The sequence below is a fragment of the Erythranthe guttata genome, chromosome 14, assembly GCF_056151865.1.
Source record: "Erythranthe guttata isolate IM_541 chromosome 14, IM_541, whole genome shotgun sequence".
Classification (NCBI taxonomy): domain Eukaryota; kingdom Viridiplantae; phylum Streptophyta; class Magnoliopsida; order Lamiales; family Phrymaceae; genus Erythranthe; species Erythranthe guttata.
In genome coordinates this window covers 3,245,817-3,258,931 of record NC_142546.1, presented here as the reverse complement: position 1 = coordinate 3,258,931, position 13,115 = coordinate 3,245,817, and the positions used below count along the sequence as shown (strand labels likewise).

The 13,115-nt window shown below is 36.1% G+C and overlaps 3 protein-coding genes across 3 annotated transcripts; 2 read left to right on the top strand and 1 right to left on the bottom strand.

Annotated features, from left to right (window-relative positions):
- Nucleotides 1-641: 641 nt before the first annotated feature.
- Nucleotides 642-3,138, top strand: HINT3 (histidine triad nucleotide-binding 3). The gene is made up of 7 exons (XM_012978107.2): nucleotides 642-1,092; nucleotides 1,552-1,607; nucleotides 1,764-1,821; nucleotides 2,272-2,338; nucleotides 2,446-2,501; nucleotides 2,633-2,686; nucleotides 2,816-3,138. The coding sequence occupies exons 1-7, from the start codon at nucleotides 901-903 to the stop codon at nucleotides 2,951-2,953; spliced, it is 621 nt and encodes a 206-aa protein (XP_012833561.2). The 5' UTR covers nucleotides 642-900; the 3' UTR covers nucleotides 2,954-3,138.
- A 1,386-nt stretch (nucleotides 3,139-4,524) lies between these two features.
- CHIP (carboxyl terminus of HSC70-interacting protein) lies at nucleotides 4,525-8,138 on the top strand. The gene is made up of 8 exons (XM_012978106.2): nucleotides 4,525-5,063; nucleotides 5,147-5,214; nucleotides 5,355-5,418; nucleotides 6,350-6,421; nucleotides 6,797-6,930; nucleotides 7,365-7,518; nucleotides 7,606-7,716; nucleotides 7,797-8,138. Exons 1-8 carry the CDS (start codon nucleotides 4,959-4,961, stop codon nucleotides 7,920-7,922), a joined length of 834 nt encoding a protein of 277 aa, XP_012833560.2. The 5' UTR covers nucleotides 4,525-4,958; the 3' UTR covers nucleotides 7,923-8,138.
- A 2,215-nt stretch (nucleotides 8,139-10,353) lies between these two features.
- Nucleotides 10,354-12,504, bottom strand: LOC105954434 (U-box domain-containing protein 9). The gene is made up of 2 exons (XM_012978105.2): nucleotides 11,927-12,504; nucleotides 10,354-11,617 (listed from the first exon to the last, which is right to left on the bottom strand). Exons 1-2 carry the CDS (start codon nucleotides 12,245-12,247, stop codon nucleotides 10,541-10,543), a joined length of 1,398 nt encoding a protein of 465 aa, XP_012833559.2. The 5' UTR covers nucleotides 12,248-12,504; the 3' UTR covers nucleotides 10,354-10,540.
- Nucleotides 12,505-13,115: the final 611 nt, after the last annotated feature.

Genomic DNA, 13,115 nt, shown 5'->3' with positions numbered 1-13,115 from the left:
GATTGACTTAATTTAGTTGTCTAATTTTTCCGGCATGGGGGAGTGGCCGCCGGCGACCGGTCACTGGAGCTCTGATCGTCTGACTTCATTTAGCTGAATTAATTAGTTGGTTGAACTTTTTCCGGCCAACAAATTGACGGTGCTCCGATTATTTAACTTGATTAAACTAACTTGGTTTGTTGGCTGAATTTTTTTGTTGCTTATGGATCACCTGATTAGTTGACTTCATTTAGTTACTTTAAATCATTTACCTTGATTTGGTTGACTTCGATTTTGTTGCTAATTGTTTTTTATGACCGCGGTGAGTCATCGGAGCTTCGATTAGTTGATTTGATTAACTTGTTTTAGCTAATTTGATGGAAGTTAACTGATCTGAAGTGGGGAGTCAGCTGGTAGAAAGTCGGAAGTCAGTTGATTGGAAGTTGAAAGTCGAGTGATTGGAGCTCTGACGACTTTTGGACGAAGTCCAATTTAGACGGTTTAAGTTTGATTAGAAAGTGAATGTTTAATTTTGGATAAAATTGAAATGACATATGGCACATCTCAATAGTTAATTGTTTGTGTTTTTCAATAATACCGAAAATAGCCCATGACAGTTTGTGGACGGTTTGTGGATAACGCAGACTCGACCACTGTTTTTCTTTTCCCAGTAATATATACAGCAAAATCAAATGCCCATTCACACCGAACAAAAACAAAACAAAAAAAAAACAAAAAAAAAGAAAAAAGAAATTCAAAATATTATCTGAATTAATAATAATAAAAAAACCCTCTCGTCTTCTTCGTCTTCGTTAGAAGCTCAGAAATCCATGGCGAACACTCTGTATTAGCCGGCGAACCACGCGATACTCGGTTTGTGTGTGTGTGTGTGTGTGTGTGTTTCGGTCGCCGCCGGAAAAAATGGAGGAGTCGGCACGACGTCGTTTGGCTCTCCTTTCGTCCCACGTTAACCCACCACCGCCGGAAACCTCGCTTCCCACGCGCCTTGTTTCCTCTTCCCCTTGCGCCTCTGATTCCAATGCCGAGACGAACAAGGAACACGATGATTGTGTGTTTTGCAAGATTATTCGTGGTGATTCTCCTGCGTTGAAGGTCAATTTGTTGAATTTGCCCCTCTCTCTCTCTGTAATTTCCCTTTGTGTTTGAAATTACTGATAACTCCCGGTTCAATTACTTTATTTCTCTATCATTTGGGGTTTTTTTTTCTTCTTCTTTTGGAGCAAGTAGACATATTATTGTAGAAAGTAATTAAAAAAATATGCAAGTCACTCATCTGATAATCTGATTCAATATGTATAACAAGAATGCGAGGGCTTTCGTTTAATTTTCCGTAATTTCGTTCCCGAGAATAGTCTCGAGCTGTGAATCCAGCCAATCAAGTAGATATTAGAACAGGCGATACTTTTTAAAGCACTTCAATCGCCGGTGTTTTATGACAAAACGACAACGGAAGCAACTCCGTTCACTGTTTATTTCGATGTTTATAGTTTTTTTTACGTTTTACGACATTCGTTCTGATTAAATTAAATGTGACATTTGGTTTGACAACAGTTATACGAAGACGATGAATGCCTATGCGTTTTGGATACGTATCCTTTGTGTTGTGGGTAAGGTATCATCTCTTAAAACACCTTTTTATTATTTTTTTCCGGGTCTTAATTTTATCGTAGGCAGCGATTGGAATTTCGTCAATCGTGCTCCCGTTTAAATGGAAGAACATTTTCAAGATTTCTAACTGCATAAATATCTTCGATTTCTTCTAGGCACTCTCTTATTATCCCAAAGTGTCATTTTCCTTCACTGGACGCAACTCCTCCATCAGTAAGTTGTTGTTTTGCTAAACCACAGTAAATTATTCTAGTTTCCATGCCACGTACGTAAAATCAATTATTATATTTTGCTTATTTACGAAAGCAGGCATCATACACAAATATGCTTTTTTTTTTTTTTTTTTTTTTCTTGATTTTGCCAATGCGAAGTTGTTCTATGCCATGGAAGCCAAAGAACGCAAAGTCGTTCTATACCTGATGTGGATTATAAGGCTAAGTAGCACTAATTCTAGAGATTTACAACTTACATTTCAAACCTGCGATCCCAAATTGCAACCTTTTTTGATTTGATAACGATTGGTGCGTATTTTTAGGCATTTTAATATGACAGTTTGAAAATGCTGGGAATAATACCCAAATACACACACACACACGCACACACACATGCATATAAAGATTGGTGCCGTTTATCTTTTAACATGAAAAGTATTGCTATATGCAGATTATCGGGGCCATGTGTTCAAAAGTGCCTCTAATTAGCAACGCCGTTATGAAAGCTACTGGTTGTGGTATGTTTGTTTATGCCTTTAGAAACAACAATACACACGTCTTTTACAACTACATAGAGAATTTTCCGACCCCGGAAAAAAAAATAATAAATAAATTAACGATGCAGATTCATTCAACATGCTAGTCAACAACGGTGCGGCTGCAGGCCAAGTAATATATCACGTAAGTGATCTACTTACATTTCAAGACCTTCGTTTAACAACATCGTTGCGCAATTTTTTTAATCTCACAGTTTTATTCAGATTTGAGACCACTGATACTTGTAATAATTATATTTTGTGTGGCAATTTCAGACACACATTCACATAATCCCTCGTAAAGCACACGACTGCTTGTGGCGGTCCGAGGTAATATTATCCCCCTTATCTTTCTTTCTTCCCTTCGGTTTTCTACTAAAGAAATTAAAATGTGAGATTCAAAAGAAGGAATATTTATTAGTCATATATTCCTGATTAATACTAAACATATTTTTGCAGTCTATACGAAGGCGCCCGTTGAAATTAGATCAAGAAGCTTCACAACTTGCAAATCAAATTCGTCAGAGTCTAAATTGTGCGAACAACTATGAAGATAGTAGTAAAGCTCAAGCATTATCCACTCTTATTGGAAACTAGAAAAAAAGGCGATCGATTGTTGTTACCGTGTGTAAGGTGTGTACATTTTAATCATATTTTACTCGAAAATTTTCCGAGTTCCAACTCTTTTGAGCTACTCTGCTAGAGAACTTCGAAAAAGAAAAACGAGTTGAATTAATGATGATGTGGAGTACTGTACTTTTAATGATAGTCGGTTATTACAACATTCTTTCTTGTTTCTTATTTTCGACAATCGAATCGCTTCGTTGGTCACTACATCAAATTTGATGACAAAAGTAGCAATTTTTTTCTTCTCAACTGCCCTGGCTTGGATGTGTTGTATTTTTGTTGACTAAAATACTCCTCAGGAGCATTTGCAATTCTTAACACCTAATAAGGTTAATATTTTGGGGGTTTGGGGATAGCGTCCTGAATTGTTTTTAGTGTTATTCAACAAAAACAAATGTAATATAAGTACATGTTTAAAAACATAATTTGTCCAGATTTGGGGCAGACGATATGGTGGAGCGTAGAAAGGATACCGGGTATGATTCGTCCAGTCGAAGGGGAAGCCCACGCCGCCCTTAAAGCGATCCTTAAAGCATCCTGTCGAGGTTGGCCAACCGTTATTATGGAAGGGGATTGCTTGAATATCATCGGAGCCCTTCAAGATGAAGATCCTTCTCTCACGTCCTATGGTGCTTTTATAGAGGAAATTAAAACTACTGCCAAAACTTTTAATAGTTGCTCGTTTTCTTTTGTTAAACGGGATTGTAATCAACTTGCTCACTTCCTTGCTAGAGACTTTGCGGTTTTGATAAAAGTCTCTCGCTTATCCATTTTACGACAATACTTTCATATTTTTATTAGGTAAAACCGTGGATGCTTCATGTGAAGAATGCATGATGCGCTCCTTGGAAACCAAAGTTTACTATTGAATTAAAGTTAAAATTTTGAACACGATTTTCGGTCAATTTTCACCAATTTAAACAAGTTCAATGTCTATTTTTAGCCAATTTTTATAAGTTTACTGTCTAATCTGTAGTCAATTTTAAGCCAATTTTCCCAAGTTCACTGTCATACTAAATTACAAGTATGCAATTTTCAAAAGTCCAATGCCAATTTTCAGTTATTTTTCAAAAGTTCACTACCAATTTTCACATGTTTACAAGTACAGTGTCAAGCGTTGCCAATTTTCAAAAGTTTAATGTCAAATCTTTAACAAATTTCATAAGTTCGTCCTCAATTTTCAACTAATTTTCACAAGTTTACTGCCACATTATTTTAAAAAATAGTAATCTTCAAAAATTCACTACCAATTTTCATAAGGCCACTTCCATATTATATCATTTTTATTTATACTTTTGAAATAATGCACAAAACAAAAGTGGATTAGAAAAAGAAAAATATCAATTGGGCGGCATACAAAAAATGGAAAACGTAAGATTACGAAAATACCATTAGAGTTATTATAGATTCCCTAAAGTTAACTCCTATTGGTAAATAAGATTAGGCTAATAGGCTTCATGATTACTCTTTCTTCTTTTTTGCCAAAGAGTTAATAAAATATTTGAAGGACAAATTCTCAACCAACGAGTTATAAATTATTTATAAATTGAATACATGATTCAACGGTTCAGATTACTTAATGCCAAATCCAAACTCTACTACTCAAAAAAATTGATGTAACAATTAATTTTGTAATCTAAATAGACGACCTAAATTAAATTGAATTTAATTAAAACGACTTCAATTTATCCACGCCCAATTACATTTTTCTCGTGCAGCCTGGCAATAGTGAAATACGGGAAAAAAATTCTAAATCCAGGCATATTTCTTTCCCCCTTCTTCTTCTTTTCTCAACGGCGTCGTATTTTACCTCATCGCCTCCGGCCCTCCGCTTTCCACAATCGCCGCCGCCGTCGACCCTCAGTTTCCTTTTCTGAATTACAGTTTTCGTTATATACATATATATGTTCAGTTATTTTGATAGATTAAATAGATATATAGAGCTATAATAATTGGGGGAGGGTTGAAGAATAAAATGTCGCCAACGACGGCGGCGAAACAGGCGGAGCTACTCAGACAAGACGGCAACTTGTACTTCAAAAAGGATCGATTCGCCGCTGCTATTGATGCATATACGGAGGTAAGTTTGCCGTTGTGTATATATTTTTTTTTTTGGCAATTAATTTTGAAATTATTTACTCAAAATTATTTGAATTTTTTTAGGCTATTGTTCTGTGCCCTAATGTTCCGGTATATTGGACAAACCGCGCTCTTTGCCATCGAAAACGGAAGTACGTGCGTGCGATCAGTGAATTCGCTATGAAGTCTTTGATTGTTATTTCATTGTTGGAAATGCTCCTGATTATTTAATTTAATTTCTTAGTTCGAAGTATTTGTCTTTATTTGGATTTTATGTGCTTTTGATGTATAGTGAATGGACAAGAGTAGAGGAGGATTGCAGGAGAGCGATAGAGCTTGATCATCGTTCTGTAAAGGTTTGCCCTATTAAATCACTATATCGTACATTTCAATGATTCTTATTCATTTTCAACTTAATTTTACTTGTTTGTTTCTTTTTTAGTTTTCGTTTCGTGTTTGTGTCCTATGATACCTCTTTTAAGTGTTGCAATCCCGTTGAACTATTTAAACCGATGGACCTTCTGTATAAAATTAGTAGAATAATAGTGAAAGAGCAACAAATTTGGTTAATATACTTATCTGAATCATGTCTGCTTAACAATCTTATACCAAACATCTTCGAGGGTCTTGTAGCATAAATTAGAAAACAATTCCAATAATGATGACCCGCACTTTATTAGTTAAGATAGACTCATGTAAAATCTAGTATCCTTTTCTTATCAAGCTGAACATCGCATAATGCACGTTTGAGCCTAAACTTCCAAGGGAATGAAGTGGTACTAGTGTTAGCTCATACAGTTTACTCATCAAGTCTTGCTGTTATCGCACAATATGGATTATGCTGGATTAGGCATTTCCTAATCTCTTGTTTGAATGACATGATTCTTAGGGTGGATAGGACATCAGTAAGTTGCTAGGTTATCAAGCTTCAGTTTTGGGATGGATTTATTGACTTCTAAATGAAAATTATGAATGAGGCCGCGTGGTAGTTATAAGGTGAAGCCTAGTTCTGTATATAACTGATATTTCTTTGGGTTCATATTTTCCCTCTCCGGACAAATCCTTGCTAGTTCTTCCGCAAGCTTGCATGTTCGATTATTCTGAATGAGTTACATAACTGCCGTCTGTAATGGTATTCGTCATATTTTATGTTTGACTATATTGCAGTGAATGAATCGAGTCATTTACTGTGAAATTTGTGTATCACAGTAATCAGATTTTTTATTTTAATTTTGAAAAGGCTGAAGCAATGCTTACTAACACAGAACGTTTGTTGCATTATTACAGGCCCACTACATGCTTGGTCTCGCACTGCTACAGAAGAGAGAATTTGCAGAAGGTGTCAAGGAACTGGAAAAAGTATGACCTCTTTTAATCTTCCGCAACAGTTGTTACATACGTGAAAACTCTCGTTGCCTATACATATGGATGAAATTACATGCATTCGCAGTATCACTGCCTTAACATAGCATCACTTGGTAGTTGGTGTTAGGCTCACTTGCATTTGGAAGTATGTGAATATATTTTTAAGCATTTTCATTGGTCCTTTTATGAGGCGTCATTACATTAACTCTAAATGAATGTTGCTTCTTGTGAACTACATTTTGATTACATGTATATTTCGTTGGTAGTGATCTTAATCTGTGCATGTTCATGCATCACTGGATCGAGATATCTGCCATTTGTTGAAAATTATCTTGTTTGTTGTTCATTGTATATGATGTAATACCATAGGCATTGGACCTTGGAAGAGGTGCAAACCCGAAGGGCTACATGGTAGAGGAGATATGGCAAGAGCTTGCAAGAGCAAAATACTTATTATGGGACAACGAATCTACCAGACGTTCTTGGGAACTTCAAAACTTAAAGTAAGTTGTCTTTTTTGCATTTTTCATTGTTTTAAGGTTGAATTACGGCCACCCCCAAGATAAGATCAAATTACGATAACCCCCCTCATGTTTAGGTGAATACAACCACCCTCCTCAACTATGAATCTTCTTATACGTCCACCCTTGCGGTGTCAAATTTAGTGGAATCTTCTAGATTATGTGGAATATTCTCCACGGAATGTAGAAGATTCTGTTGAATTTGACACCATAAGGGTGGACGTGTAAAAAGATTCATGGTTGAGGGGTTATTGTAATTACCGAAACATGAGGTTTTTTTCGTAATTTGACCTTACCTCAGGGGTGGCCGTAATTTACCCTTTTTTTTAAATTCACATTCCTTACATACTTTAAAGCAGATTGTTATTCCTTATGAACCTGTTGATTTCATAATGGTTTCAACGTAAATATCACAGAGAAGCCTGTGAAGCAGCTCTGAAAGAGAAATATTTCCTTGATGCTCCTCAAACCGAAGGTTACGTAGATGAAAACGCCGAGTCTAATCTAGATCAACTCGAAGCTTTAGAACGAGTATTCAGCAAAGCCGCTGAAGATGATAATCCAACTGAGGTGCGCAATCAATATCCCCATATATATATTTACATGGTTTCTTTGTTCCGGGTTTTTTTCTCGAAACTGAGTCAAGGGTTTTTTCAGGTGCCAGATTTTTTATGCTGTAAAATCACTTTAGACATCTTTCGTGACCCTGTAATTACTCCAAGTGGTGTTACATACGAAAGAGCTGTAATTCTCGACCATCTAGACAAGGTAAGTAAATACTCTTCTCAGTTGATAAAGATTCGTGAATTTTAGATGATTTTACCTTAAATTTTGCTACATATTATTAGGTGGGTAAATTTGATCCAATTACCCGTGAGCCACTATACCCAACTCAGCTGGTATCGAATTTGGCTCTAAAAGAGGCTGTGAAAACATATCTCGATGCACATGGATGGGCCTATAAGATGGATTGATGTAGGTTGTTTGTTTATGGCTAGAACATCCTTAGGTTCGTTGCATATTCTGCTCGATGCATACATAATTTGAGGATCACAAAAAAGTGTAGCTAAATGCTATTGTAGCGAATCGGAGTGTCACATATTTTGCCTTTTGAAATGTATACATAGAGTGTTTACAAACCAACTTGTACAGTATTGTAGCAGAACTGTCTAAAGATGAAAATCTGTTGGCTACTTGTTCTTGTGCTTTTTCGGGTTTTTTTTTCGGTATTGTGATACTGGTGCCATTACTCTATGATTGGATTAGAAATGTTCCCATCTAAACTTGAATTGCTATTGTTTGAACTGTGAAGTGTCCCAAAAACCCGGTTTTATTTTCGGTGGTATGGGAGAAATGTATTTGGCGATTGGTTTATTTCAACTTTTGAAGTGTCATACATGTGGTTTTAGGGATTGGTTTGAATTGTGAAGGCTCGCAAAGAAATCTGTTATATAGATTTGAACATCTATTTTAAACAAATTGTTGAAGATGACCGGAGAAAGTTGTGTACACTTTGCTTCAAGAAACTCGGGTATTAATGTCATTATCTACCTTATGGAGTCTTCCACGGCATGTTGAAACGAATCATGTTAGTGCCAAGGTATTACTCCCTTCAGTTTAAATTATGTGTGGCATAAGGTTTCAATTGAATATCAAATAAATAAGAATACGAGTGTAAGTTATGAAAGCCCCTGAACTTATGCTAAATTACTATAAACACTCCATCTATCTGTAATTTCAAAAATCTCCCATGACGTTTGATTCCGTCGTACTGTGTGATTTTTCATGTAATCTTTTTTATTCTAGAAAATATTCCCCAAAAAAATACTGATTTCACCCCTATAAACGTAGAACAGGTTGAAGGTAGCCATGTGCATATGTTTAAAAAATGCTCATGTATGCTATGATGGTTCATACTAGCAATTCAGAAACTGTAGTGAAATTGCAATCTGATGTTGCAGATAATGAGGTTATTGTAGAAGGTATAACCAGGCTACCTAGAGACTGTTCTTAGAGGTAGAATCGGCATTTTTCGGGAAATATTTCCTGAAAAACAAAAAAAAAAAAAAAAATCCGTGAAATATCACACCTTGAGGGGTTTAGTGTAAGAATGAAACAAACGTCGGGGGAATTTTGGTACTTACGAATAGGTGGGGCCATTTTTTTCGTAATTTAGCCTAAGTTCAGGGAAGTTTTCGTAATTTACCCAAAATACAATGACTTATATATTACTCTCTCTGTTAATTATTTACATTGTTTGTAAGAATGAAAATGGCAGTAGAAACAAAAAGAAATAACAGAGCAAATGTGGTATTATATATAACTATATATTCACATCTTTATCTAAGTTTTGTACATTTGACAGCAGAGAAAAGAGTGTTGTGTGATTGGCAGAGAGGATGTGTGTTTGTAGAAGAGATAAAAAAAAAAAAAAAAAAAAAAAAAAGATAAGAGATATTTGAATCCCAATAATTTTGGATGTACCACAAAACCTGACAGCCATACACACACATTTTTTTCTTCCCAATGCATCTCTATCTCCTCATTCATTCATTCAATTATCACTTATCAATCACAATGCCAGCAGTTTTTGGCTCCACCCCTTCACCAATCTCAGCCTTACCCTAATAATTGGAGATACATTATTTCTAAGTTTGAAAAGTTTTTGGTTTTAGAAGTTTAGGTATTTTGGGAAAATTGTTTGAGCAAAAAAAAAAAAAAGTAATCTTTATTTGTGTTTTGAGTTTGTGGATTGAGTTGTGCCTGTAAGTAATCTTCAAAAGTAGTCAAATTATGTCCGAAAGTATTAGAGAAAATGAAGAAGAATGGCCACACATTTGATGTAAGGTTAAATTGTGGAGAAATTCCTAATGTTTGGGTAATTATTATCACCTCCTCAACTATGAATCTTCTTACACGCCCACCTTTATGGTGTCAAATTTAGAATAATCTTCTAGATTTCGTGGAATGTTCTCTAATTTGTACTCGTTTTGTGCAAAAATGCATTTCCTGATGCACCACAATCTGATACTTATAAATCAAGAGACACATCTTCTGATTATCTTGTTTCAAAATGTGAAGCTCGAATGGGATAAAACGAGTACAAACTGAAAAATATTCTACATAATCTAGAAAATTCCACTAAATTTGACACCGCAAGAGTGGACGTGTAAGAAGATTCATAGTTGATGGGTGATTGTAATTACCCAAACATGAGGGACTTTTTCGGAATTTGACTTTTACCTATGTGATTGTAATTACCCAAACATGAGGGATTTTTTCGGAATTTGACTTTTACCTATGGCCGTAATTTACCCTTGGAATAAAGTAGTTTTGGATTGTATTTTTAGTATAGACATTTTTCAATGTAATAGTCAAATATGAGACGGGGAAAATGAAATGAAATGATTCCCAAACATAGCATAAGATTTGCACTATCAAGAACACACACTTACACACAAAGAAAGAAAGAAGGAAAGAAACAACCTGCACCTAACTATTCACTACAAACATATAACTATAAGCCATAATATACACAAAGGAAGATTGAGAAGAAGGAAAAAAGCTAGAATTGACAGAGTATTATACGCGATTACGCAGTGTGTGTAAGATAACTAGCCCGATTCATTCTCTCGAGAACGCCACTAGCTTTTCTCTTAGCCCTCGAACTGCCATTTTCAACAAGTTGAGATATTGTACAATACTTACTTTCCTCTTCCTTCATCTCCTTCCACTTCGACCGATCACTAAAACAAATCGCGTGCAAAATAGCAATGCAATTCTCCTTATTCCGAGCACAAGAGCTCTCCCTAATAATACTAAGCAAGCAAGGAACAGCACCGAGCTCTACCATTTCCTCAATCGCCCTTTGGCTCGACGAAAGCATAGCAACAATCGAGAGCAATTCATCGACATGCGTTCGGTTCAAAATCTTCTTCATAATCACTCGAACGCCCCCGTCACTAACAACCCTCGCCTTATTCTCGTGAAGTATGCAAAGATTGAAAATGGCTGAAGCCACGTCTTTCATCACCAAAGGATGCCCTTCGTCCAATAGGTCGATCAAGGGCTTCAACGCACCGGATCTTCCGATTATAGCCTTGTTCGAGTCGAGGGCCGATAGTGTGAAAAGTGCCGCAGCTGCATTGCTCTTCGTTTCGATTGTTCCGGATCTCAACGCCTCCATGAGAAGAGGCAAAACATTCGGTGTTTCCAATACAAGCTTCTTGTTATTTTCGTGTATGGAAATATTCAAAAGCGTTGTAATTAGATCTTCTTGGAGGTCACGCTCGAGCTTGGCTTGAGAGAGTGGAGATAGCAACTTAGGTATTGCGTCAAGAGATTCTTCGCCAAAAAGGGCCCGAAATGAAGGGAGTCTTTTTGTCAATAGGCGTAATTCTTTTGCGGATTCTTTTTGGTGGGGCAACGTTGAAGACATTTTCTTGAGCAGAGAAACGAAGTGGTCTTTATCGGCTTTCGTTAGACCTTCTTCATCGGTGCGGTTAACAGAGTCCGGTAATTTGACTCCGTGATTCTTGCACCATTGTGCTATCATTGTTCGAATCAAGTGATTGGGAGTGAGGATTGTGTGGGAGAGTACTTGTTGCGTATGAGGGCACGTCTTGTTTCCGGCTTGTAACCATTTTCGAATGAATGGCTTATCGAAAGTCTGCAACAATTAAATTCGTGGAACTATGTTAACAAACCGCAAACAAAAGTTCATCCTAAATTCATCAGGTTATATCAGATCCATACATATTTGATTGTGTATACATACATATACATATACATACATATACATATACACACACACACACACACACACACACACACACACACACACACACACACACACACACACACACACGTATTTTGACTGTGTATATAGCACAATTCATCATTAATTCATCTAACAATCACAAATTCAATTAATAATAATTGTTATTATAAAAAAAAAAAAAATAACATAAAAAATTACCTGTCCGGAGGCAATAATGACAGGATCTCTCATGAGTTCCTTGGAAAGAGGGCACTTAAACTCCTCCGGCACCGCGCCGGAAACAATTTCATGGCCGGAATTATGATTACTGCTACGAACCTTCAGAGCAACAGATTTCTTCAATTTCAATTCCTTCAAATTACAGAGCACGTACTGAGCCCTATCGATCTCGTCCAGATTAATATCATCCAAATCAACAATTTCCGTCACTAATTTCTGCAATTCCTTCTTCAATTCCGATGCTTTAGCCGCCGCCGCCGCCATGGTTGAATCCCCTTCGAGCACGCCGCTCTTCGCCATCGCTTTCGTCTTCCTCTCTCTATCTATTTATAATCAGGTTTTGTGTGTTCTCTCTCTCTCTCTCCTGATTCATATTTGTTTTGGGAATTTGAAGTTATTGTTGGGAGTTTCTCTCACTAACACAGTGAGGTTAATGGCAATAAGAATGAGACGGGACTCTACCCGGGTATTTCGGGTCACGCGTTCTGAACACGTGGCCACACAGCTGGCAGATTACGCGGAACTGGCTTTTCTTTCATCATGCTGCTTCGTCACCCTATTATGTGTATTTATTTATTCATTATACTTTAATTCTTTTTATTAAAAAACAATTTACACAAAATTATATGAGTTACATAAATAAAATTAATTTCATCATTTACCTTGGTGGATATTTATTTTGGGATGCAAGAACTTAAATGAAGGACAACTTTTCGATATATCTCATCAATTAAAATATTTTACTTACCCTTTTTTATTTTGTTTTGCTAATTTTTTTTTCGTAAAATTACTAATTCTGACCTACAAATCATGCAACGATCCATTAATCAAGCTGTTGGTCAAAAGCATGGACTCCGACATGCATAATTTAGGGACTGGAGCCCGTCAACTAAAATCATTGATCGCTGGATATTGATTTTTGGATGCAAGAACTTAAATTAATGGTAACTTTTTGAAATATCTAATCAGTTAAAATATTTTATAGCATTGCTTACCTTTTCTAAACTCTCTATTTTTGTTAAAATATTTTATAGCACTGCTTACCTTTTTCTAAACTCTCTATTTTTTGTTTTGCTGATCGTAAAATTAATAGTCGTGACCTAAAAATCATGCAGACAACGATCCACTAATTAAGTTGTTGGTCAAAATCACGACCGAGACACTAATT

Excerpts from the sequence above, each read along its gene's own strand:
- HINT3 (XM_012978107.2), top strand. The coding sequence starts at position 901 with ATGGAGGAGTCGGCACGACGTCGTTTGGCTCTCCTTTCGTCCCACGTT. Across the intron at positions 1,822-2,271 it reads TGGACGCAACTCCTCCATCA|ATTATCGGGGCCATGTGTTC; the intron begins GTAAGTTGTTGT and ends TGCTATATGCAG. Across the intron at positions 2,687-2,815 it reads ACTGCTTGTGGCGGTCCGAG|TCTATACGAAGGCGCCCGTT; the intron begins GTAATATTATCC and ends ATATTTTTGCAG.
- CHIP (XM_012978106.2), top strand. The coding sequence starts at position 4,959 with ATGTCGCCAACGACGGCGGCGAAACAGGCGGAGCTACTCAGACAAGAC. Across the intron at positions 5,215-5,354 it reads CTTTGCCATCGAAAACGGAA|TGAATGGACAAGAGTAGAGG; the intron begins GTACGTGCGTGC and ends TTTGATGTATAG. Across the intron at positions 6,931-7,364 it reads TGGGAACTTCAAAACTTAAA|AGAAGCCTGTGAAGCAGCTC; the intron begins GTAAGTTGTCTT and ends TAAATATCACAG.
- LOC105954434 (XM_012978105.2), bottom strand. The coding sequence starts at position 12,247 with ATGGCGAAGAGCGGCGTGCTCGAAGGGGATTCAACCATGGCGGCGGCG. Across the intron at positions 11,618-11,926 it reads TCATTATTGCCTCCGGACAG|ACTTTCGATAAGCCATTCAT; the intron begins GTAATTTTTTAT and ends TAATTGTTGCAG.